The following is a 9559-nucleotide window of genomic DNA, read 5'->3' on the forward strand; positions in this document are numbered from 1 at the left end:
CTTTGATTCTAGTCGAATACTAGAGTGAGGTGAATAATAGTCAATATGGAAACGTATAATAAGATCAAAATGATGATAAGATATCGGAGAGCGCTTTCCAAATATTATTTTAGTAGTTTTCAAGCATTAATTGTGTATTAAACATCTATTACACAAATTTATTCTTGATTTTTGAGTTGTAAATAATAATAAACATTCCTATTGTATTTTAAGATATAATGTTAAGCATTAGTAAAATAGGGAGAGAGAAACAATAATGTAAGTAAAAATCAGATATATGGTCGAATTCTATGTAATGTATGAAATGACAGAAATTTAGTAACGGATGGTAAAGTTAAATGAGTACTAATTATATTCTCCACAGGATCTGTAATAATAAAATAGCAATTATATTCCATTAGGTTAAATTAAAGTTACAAAAATGTAGAGGGGTAGTTTCTGTATACTTTGTTCAAAGTATACTTTAGTTGACTAGTGAATTATTGTGTCTAGGTTTGGCCACAGTAAGAGAAATTTCTTCTGTATTCAATTCTCCGGTGTTTCAGCCTTTTTCATTGATGTTTCTGCCAATTGGTAGATTTTGGCATGTAATTAATAAAAGAATAATTCACGCTGTGACCCATTTTAACTAGATGGAATAGGAGGGGACTTTTGATCGTTATAATTACGCCTTCGCTTGGTCACTGTTGAAAGTGTTTGCAAATACGAAAAATTAAATTCTTAAAACATCTATCAACGTAACTTTCTCTACAGGTCAGTTGAAAGTAGTTTATCCGCCAGTATCGGTGCAGCTATCCGATGAGTAAAAACACTAGTTGTAGCTTTTTCTGAATTGAACATTATTTGATTTGTTCTGCGCAAACTCATTATTAACATTTTGCTAGATCCTTGAATATCAGATGCATATGTAGTGAATTTTTGTTAACCATTTGAACTTTCTCTATTGCCAACTTTCATGGTCATGTTTGCTTGCAATATTCCCTCGAGTACTCACTTTTCACAAGTTTATATATAAAGCACATCACCATTATTGCTTTACTTCAGAGTGGTCAGCCACTTTAATAAACTTTATACTGTTTCTACAAGTAACAAGTTAATTTACACTTACCTAGTTGACTTTCTTATTTCTTGATGCTTAAAATTGAAAAAACTTCCGGTGATTTAATTATCAACAGAAATGTTCTCATGTTCATGAATCGTATATTCATTATTGTACAACAAAACTCGTAAATATCATGTCATTTGTTAACGATAAAGCTAGATGGTCAATTAAAATTCTTAATCTAAAATAAGTAAGCAGATCTATACACATAAGGAATGGATCGACTCCGGTAATAAATTTTTTTAGGATATGGAATTGTATTGGTCTGTTCATTTACAATATAATTTACTTTTCACTAAACATTGTGACATGAGATAAAAATTTCACGCACACTGATTGTTGTCTGATCGAAAGAAAATAGTGATTGATTGTTGTCGTAGGCAGATTGGTAGATAGTCTGATAAGTAATTGATATGTCTTATGTATTTCCCTACCCGTGTACTTACTGCATTGTAGGTTGATAATTGCTAAACAATACACGTACTAGTCAGGTGAATCGCGTGTTCTTAACTTGAGTTATTTTGAGGCCTTGTAGAAGAATAGTGCTGAATAGGTATGTAGTAAAGAGCGAGTGAATTATATACGCAAACAAATAATTCATTGCCCATCCCAAGCAATTTAGTGTCTGTGTACTGAGAAATATGAGCGTTATTTCACTGATATTATCATCATTATCCCAACAAAGAAGAAATGTATTATACAGACATTTTTATTTGTCAATCATAGAAACTGTCATCCTCTAAGTCTTCTGTTTTATATGTTGTCCATGATGAAAGTAGATTAGCATTTGTTGAATCTAAAATTGAAGAATAAAGTGATCGATTATCTCTTCCGTTTTTTAAAAAAACAGTATTTAAAATAGCCAAGAAAACCACACAGTTTACTGAAAAGCAAACTTCTGAGAAGACAAATAATTCCTTACTTACGCCTGTTACTCACAATCGAGCGTAGGCCGCCGACCAGCATTCTCCAACTCACTCTATCCTGGGCCTTCCTTTCTAATTCTATACAATATCGTTCATTCTTTTCATGTCTGTCTCCGTTTCTCGGAGTAATGTGTTCTTTGGTCTTCCTCTTTTCCTTTGGCCTTGAGGATTCCAAGTGAGGGATTACCCTGTAACGAAGTTGGGTTTATTTCTCATTTTGTGTTTTATCCACTTCCAGTGCTTCTTCCTGATTTCCTCCTCCATTGGGATCTGGTTTGTTCCCTCCCACAGTACGTTGTTGCTAATAGTGTCCGGCCAACGAATCCGAAGTATTTTGCGTAGACAACTGTTAATAGAAACTTGTATTTTCTGGATGATGGCTTTCGTAGTTCTCCAGGTTCCCGCCCCATACAGCACAAATGTCTTGACATTTGTATTGAAAATTCTGACTTTGGTGTTGATTGACAGTTGTTTTGAGTTCAGATGTTCTTCAGTTGTAGATATGCTGCTCTTGATTTGCCGATTCGCACCTTCACATCTGCATCAGATCTACCGTGTTCATCAATGATGCTGCCCAAATATGTAAAGATTTTTACATCTTCCAAATCTTCTCCGTCATTTGTGATTGGATTGGTGCATGCTGTGTTGTATCGTAGAATCTTGCTTTTCCCTTTGTGTATATTGAGACCTACTGCTTCTGAGGCTGTTGCTACACTGGTCGTTGATAGGAGGGCCAGATGATCTTCGAAGTCTAGATCGTCCAACTGCATCCTAGCTGTCCTCTGTATCCCGTGCTTCCCTTCAGATGTTGACGTCTTCATGATGCAATCGATTACCAAGAGAAAGGGAAAGGGTGAGAGTAAGCAACCTTGCCTGACACCATTCTTTACTTCGAACGAGTCTGTCGCTAACCAAAAACGCTAAGACCAATAATTAGTACCGAAATAATCATCTTTAACAATTAGTCTACATTTTATAAAAACACTTTAGACAGACATTCCTTGAAAATCACAGAGCATTGGACCATTGTTTATACAGGTTGAACTGTAATGTATGGATGGCCTTAAGAGACTTTTTCTCCAGTCGGAATATAGGTGACAGGAATGAATCATTTATTATCGAAAATTAGAACATATATATACTTCCTATTTGACCGTCAAGCTGATTAAGGTTTGCAGTGGATTCATCAGTATGCAAATCAACGCAGGTGCCATACAAAAGTTTGTCTATATGACTCCAGTTTAGTTTACCTCTAGATATTTTGTAAGGTTGAAGATAGTTCTACGGTCTTCACCACACTGTTACTGTGGTCTCCAGTCTTAGGGTTGACAGAACAAGAACGCTTGTGAACGATGACTATCGTACTTTTTGCATTCACCAATCATCCCTATATATGGTAGTCCCTGAATAATTCTCCTATGTAGGTTAGATCGTAATGCACCCGTGATCTTGGGAAATCACACAAACGCCCTTGACCATGCGCTTAGCTACATCAGTAAAAGTATACCATACTAATGACTTTGAGTAAGTTGATCACAACCAGTATAGGTCTAGAATTTTTGCGCGAAACCGAAGGTGCCGTAAAACGTGGTTGCATATCTAAACTGTCCTTGGGACTTTGAAACAAATAGAATTGTTCAGTATAGAGTTAATGATCGTCGAACTTGTGCACAATACTTAAGACGGAATCACAAATAGTCTGGCTCAAGGTATTATCTCATGAGGAAGTTTGTCCTGTCAGGGAATTCGGATGACGTGATGGCCGATCAGCTGAAGAATATTTGACTATTAAAAATTCACACCAAGTAATGGTCAGGAAAGCTGTGGAGTGCAGTGGTGTTACTACAGAAGAATTAAGTTAAGGATGGTCAGAATTATGCTGCTTGAAAGATAGTAGAGTTATGCTACTAGTATTCCCTGACTTCATATTATCTGTAATCTTATCGTTTGTTTCGAGATGCCTATTTCATTTGCAAGGGCTTTACTCCGATTGGTGAGTCATTATCCTTTCTAGAATCGCCCAACGTTGTCAACATGGTTTAGTCCTACTGACGTAGAGGTTTACTAATAATACCAAGCATATTTGTTCACTGTGGTTTTATTGGTAATTGTTTTATAACGAAACACTGTATCTTGACTGGCTGGTGAGTTTTTCAAGACCGTTAGAATAGTATACTTTTACCATCACATCGAGTGCGCCCGGTTGGAGACGCAATCTACGTCAGAAGCTTTCACATTAAGTGTCTACCGTGTAGATGCACAGCAGATATATTTATCGGTTCTGAGCATCCGAACTAGATATAGGGAACCTTTACTCAGCCTCTAGTGAGATACAAACTATTCATGTCCCCTTGAATTTCCCTCACGTCTGAGAGGCTCTATTTTCATTCTGATTGGCATATCCATATACTATAATTTCCCTACTTTTGTTTACGAGGAATACGAATCAACTATATTCCATATCTTTATTCTTTTTTTATTTTCTTTACATTGATGATAATTCCTTGAATGTCTATGAAACATGTCCAGATGAACTATTTAAATGTAACTACTCCATAATCACACTACCATTGAAGGAATGAGTTGAGAAATCACACAACACATTTTGTGTACGAAATAGTAAAGTGCAACTTTGATTCTAGTCGAATACTAGAGTGAGGTGAATAATAGTCAATATGGAAACGTATAATAAGATCAAAATGATGATAAGATATCGGAGAGCGCTTTCCAAATATTATTTTAGTAGTTTTCAAGCATTAATTGTGTATTAAACATCTATTACACAAATTTATTCTTGATTTTTGAGTTGTAAATAATAATAAACATTCCTATTGTATTTTAAGATATAATGTTAAGCATTAGTAAAATAGGGAGAGAGAAACAATAATGTAAGTAAAAATCAGATATATGGTCGAATTCTATGTAATGTATGAAATGACAGAAATTTAGTAACGGATGGTAAAGTTAAATGAGTACTAATTATATTCTCCACAGGATCTGTAATAATAAAATAGCAATTATATTCCATTAGGTTAAATTAAAGTTACAAAAATGTAGAGGGTAGTTTCTGTATACTTTGTTCAAAGTATACTTTAGTTGACTAGTGAATTATTGTGTCTAGGTTTGGCCACAGTAAGAGAAATTTCTTCTGTATTCAATTCTCCGGTGTTTCAGCCTTTTTCATTGATGTTTCTGCCAATTGGTAGATTTTGGCATGTAATTAATAAAAGAATAATTCACGCTGTGACCCATTTTAACTAGATGGAATAGGAGGGGACTTTTGATCGTTATAATTACGCCTTCGCTTGGTCACTGTTGAAAGTGTTTGCAAATACGAAAAATTAAATTCTTAAAACATCTATCAACGTAACTTTCTCTACAGGTCAGTTGAAAGTAGTTTATCCGCCAGTATCGGTGCAGCTATCCGATGAGTAAAAACACTAGTTGTAGCTTTTTCTGAATTGAACATTATTTGATTTGTTCTGCGCAAACTCATTATTAACATTTTGCTAGATCCTTGAATATCAGATGCATATGTAGTGAATTTTTGTTAACCATTTGAACTTTCTCTATTGCCAACTTTCATGGTCATGTTTGCTTGCAATATTCCCTCGAGTACTCACTTTTCACAAGTTTATATATAAAGCACATCACCATTATTGCTTTACTTCAGAGTGGTCAGCCACTTTAATAAACTTTATACTGTTTCTACAAGTAACAAGTTAATTTACACTTACCTAGTTGACTTTCTTATTTCTTGATGCTTAAAATTGAAAAAACTTCCGGTGATTTAATTATCAACAGAAATGTTCTCATGTTCATGAATCGTATATTCATTATTGTACAACAAAACTCGTAAATATCATGTCATTTGTTAACGATAAAGCTAGATGGTCAATTAAAATTCTTAATCTAAAATAAGTAAGCAGATCTATACACATAAGGAATGGATCGACTCCGGTAATAAATTTTTTTAGGATATGGAATTGTATTGGTCTGTTCATTTACAATATAATTTACTTTTCACTAAACATTGTGACATGAGATAAAAATTTCACGCACACTGATTGTTGTCTGATCGAAAGAAAATAGTGATTGATTGTTGTCGTAGGCAGATTGGTAGATAGTCTGATAAGTAATTGATATGTCTTATGTATTTCCCTACCCGTGTACTTACTGCATTGTAGGTTGATAATTGCTAAACAATACACGTACTAGTCAGGTGAATCGCGTGTTCTTAACTTGAGTTATTTTGAGGCCTTGTAGAAGAATAGTGCTGAATAGGTATGTAGTAAAGAGCGAGTGAATTATATACGCAAACAAATAATTCATTGCCCATCCCAAGCAATTTAGTGTCTGTGTACTGAGAAATATGAGCGTTATTTCACTGATATTATCATCATTATCCCAACAAAGAAGAAATGTATTATACAGACATTTTTATTTGTCAATCATAGAAACTGTCATCCTCTAAGTCTTCTGTTTTATATGTTGTCCATGATGAAAGTAGATTAGCATTTGTTGAATCTAAAATTGAAGAATAAAGTGATCGATTATCTCTTCCGTTTTTTTAAAAAAAAACAGTATTTAAAATAGCCAAGAAAACCACACAGTTTACTGAAAAGCAAACTTCTGAGAAGACAAATAATTCCTTACTTACGCCTGTTACTCACAATCGAGCGTAGGCCGCCGACCAGCATTCTCCAACTCACTCTATCCTGGGCCTTCCTTTCTAATTCTATACAATATCGTTCATTCTTTTCATGTCTGTCTCCGTTTCTCGGAGTAATGTGTTCTTTGGTCTTCCTCTTTTCCTTTGGCCTTGAGGATTCCAAGTGAGGGATTACCCTGTAACGAAGTTGGGTTTATTTCTCATTTTGTGTTTTATCCACTTCCAGTGCTTCTTCCTGATTTCCTCCTCCATTGGGATCTGGTTTGTTCCCTCCCACAGTACGTTGTTGCTAATAGTGTCCGGCCAACGAATCCGAAGTATTTTGCGTAGACAACTGTTAATAGAAACTTGTATTTTCTGGATGATGGCTTTCGTAGTTCTCCAGGTTCCCGCCCCATACAGCACAAATGTCTTGACATTTGTATTGAAAATTCTGACTTTGGTGTTGATTGACAGTTGTTTTGAGTTCAGATGTTCTTCAGTTGTAGATATGCTGCTCTTGATTTGCCGATTCGCACCTTCACATCTGCATCAGATCTACCGTGTTCATCAATGATGCTGCCCAAATATGTAAAGATTTTTACATCTTCCAAATCTTCTCCGTCATTTGTGATTGGATTGGTGCATGCTGTGTTGTATCGTAGAATCTTGCTTTTCCCTTTGTGTATATTGAGACCTACTGCTTCTGAGGCTGTTGCTACACTGGTCGTTGATAGGAGGGCCAGATGATCTTCGAAGTCTAGATCGTCCAACTGCATCCTAGCTGTCCTCTGTATCCCGTGCTTCCCTTCAGATGTTGACGTCTTCATGATGCAATCGATTACCAAGAGAAAGGGAAAGGGTGAGAGTAAGCAACCTTGCCTGACACCATTCTTTACTTCGAACGAGTCTGTCGCTAACCAAAAACGCTAAGACCAATAATTAGTACCGAAATAATCATCTTTAACAATTAGTCTACATTTTATAAAAACACTTTAGACAGACATTCCTTGAAAATCACAGAGCATTGGACCATTGTTTATACAGGTTGAACTGTAATGTATGGATGGCCTTAAGAGACTTTTTCTCCAGTCGGAATATAGGTGACAGGAATGAATCATTTATTATCGAAAATTAGAACATATATATACTTCCTATTTGACCGTCAAGCTGATTAAGGTTTGCAGTGGATTCATCAGTATGCAAATCAACGCAGGTGCCATACAAAAGTTTGTCTATATGACTCCAGTTTAGTTTACCTCTAGATATTTTGTAAGGTTGAAGATAGTTCTACGGTCTTCACCACACTGTTACTGTGGTCTCCAGTCTTAGGGTTGACAGAACAAGAACGCTTGTGAACGATGACTATCGTACTTTTTGCATTCACCAATCATCCCTATATATGGTAGTCCCTGAATAATTCTCCTATGTAGGTTAGATCGTAATGCACCCGTGATCTTGGGAAATCACACAAACGCCCTTGACCATGCGCTTAGCTACATCAGTAAAAGTATACCATACTAATGACTTTGAGTAAGTTGATCACAACCAGTATAGGTCTAGAATTTTTGCGCGAAACCGAAGGTGCCGTAAAACGTGGTTGCATATCTAAACTGTCCTTGGGACTTTGAAACAAATAGAATTGTTCAGTATAGAGTTAATGATCGTCGAACTTGTGCACAATACTTAAGACGGAATCACAAATAGTCTGGCTCAAGGTATTATCTCATGAGGAAGTTTGTCCTGTCAGGGAATTCGGATGACGTGATGGCCGATCAGCTGAAGAATATTTGACTATTAAAAAATTCACACCAAGTAATGGTCAGGAAAGCTGTGGAGTGCAGTGGTGTTACTACAGAAGAATTAAGTTAAGGATGGTCAGAATTATGCTGCTTGAAAGATAGTAGAGTTATGCTACTAGTATTCCCTGACTTCATATTATCTGTAATCTTATCGTTTGTTTCGAGATGCCTATTTCATTTGCAAGGGCTTTACTCCGATTGGTGAGTCATTATCCTTTCTAGAATCGCCCAACGTTGTCAACATGGTTTAGTCCTACTGACGTAGAGGTTTACTAATAATACCAAGCATATTTGTTCACTGTGGTTTTATTGGTAATTGTTTTATAACGAAACACTGTATCTTGACTGGCTGGTGAGTTTTTCAAGACCGTTAGAATAGTATACTTTTACCATCACATCGAGTGCGCCCGGTTGGAGACGCAATCTACGTCAGAAGCTTTCACATTAAGTGTCTACCGTGTAGATGCACAGCAGATATATTTATCGGTTCTGAGCATCCGAACTAGATATAGGGAACCTTTACTCAGCCTCTAGTGAGATACAAACTATTCATGTCCCCTTGAATTTCCCTCACGTCTGAGAGGCTCTATTTTCATTCTGATTGGCATATCCATATACTATAATTTCCCTACTTTTGTTTACGAGGAATACGAATCAACTATATTCCATATCTTTATTCTTTTTTATTTTCTTTACATTGATGATAATTCCTTGAATGTCTATGAAACATGTCCAGATGAACTATTTAAATGTAACTACTCCATAATCACACTACCATTGAAGGAATGAGTTGAGAAATCACACAACACATTTTGTGTACGAAATAGTAAAGTGCAACTTTGATTCTAGTCGAATACTAGAGTGAGGTGAATAATAGTCAATATGGAAACGTATAATAAGATCAAAATGATGATAAGATATCGGAGAGCGCTTTCCAAATATTATTTTAGTAGTTTTCAAGCATTAATTGTGTATTAAACATCTATTACACAAATTTATTCTTGATTTTTGAGTTGTAAATAATAATAAACATTCCTATTGTATTTTAAGATATAATGTTAAGCATTAGTAAAATAGG

The 9559-nt window shown here is 35.5% G+C and overlaps 1 protein-coding gene across 1 annotated transcript; it reads right to left on the bottom strand.

Annotated features, from left to right (window-relative positions):
• Positions 1 to 491: 491 nt before the first annotated feature.
• Positions 492 to 9126, bottom strand: LAMC1_4 (Laminin subunit gamma-1). The gene is made up of 2 exons (XM_051208085.1): positions 7377 to 9126; positions 492 to 2716 (listed from the first exon to the last, which is right to left on the bottom strand). The coding sequence occupies exons 1-2, from the start codon at positions 7507 to 7509 to the stop codon at positions 2508 to 2510; spliced, it is 342 nt and encodes a 113-aa protein (XP_051067510.1). The 5' UTR covers positions 7510 to 9126; the 3' UTR covers positions 492 to 2507.
• Between the last annotated feature and the right edge of the window lie 433 nt (positions 9127 to 9559).

Source organism: Schistosoma haematobium, chromosome 2, assembly GCF_000699445.3.
Source record: "Schistosoma haematobium chromosome 2, whole genome shotgun sequence".
Classification (NCBI taxonomy): domain Eukaryota; kingdom Metazoa; phylum Platyhelminthes; class Trematoda; order Strigeidida; family Schistosomatidae; genus Schistosoma; species Schistosoma haematobium.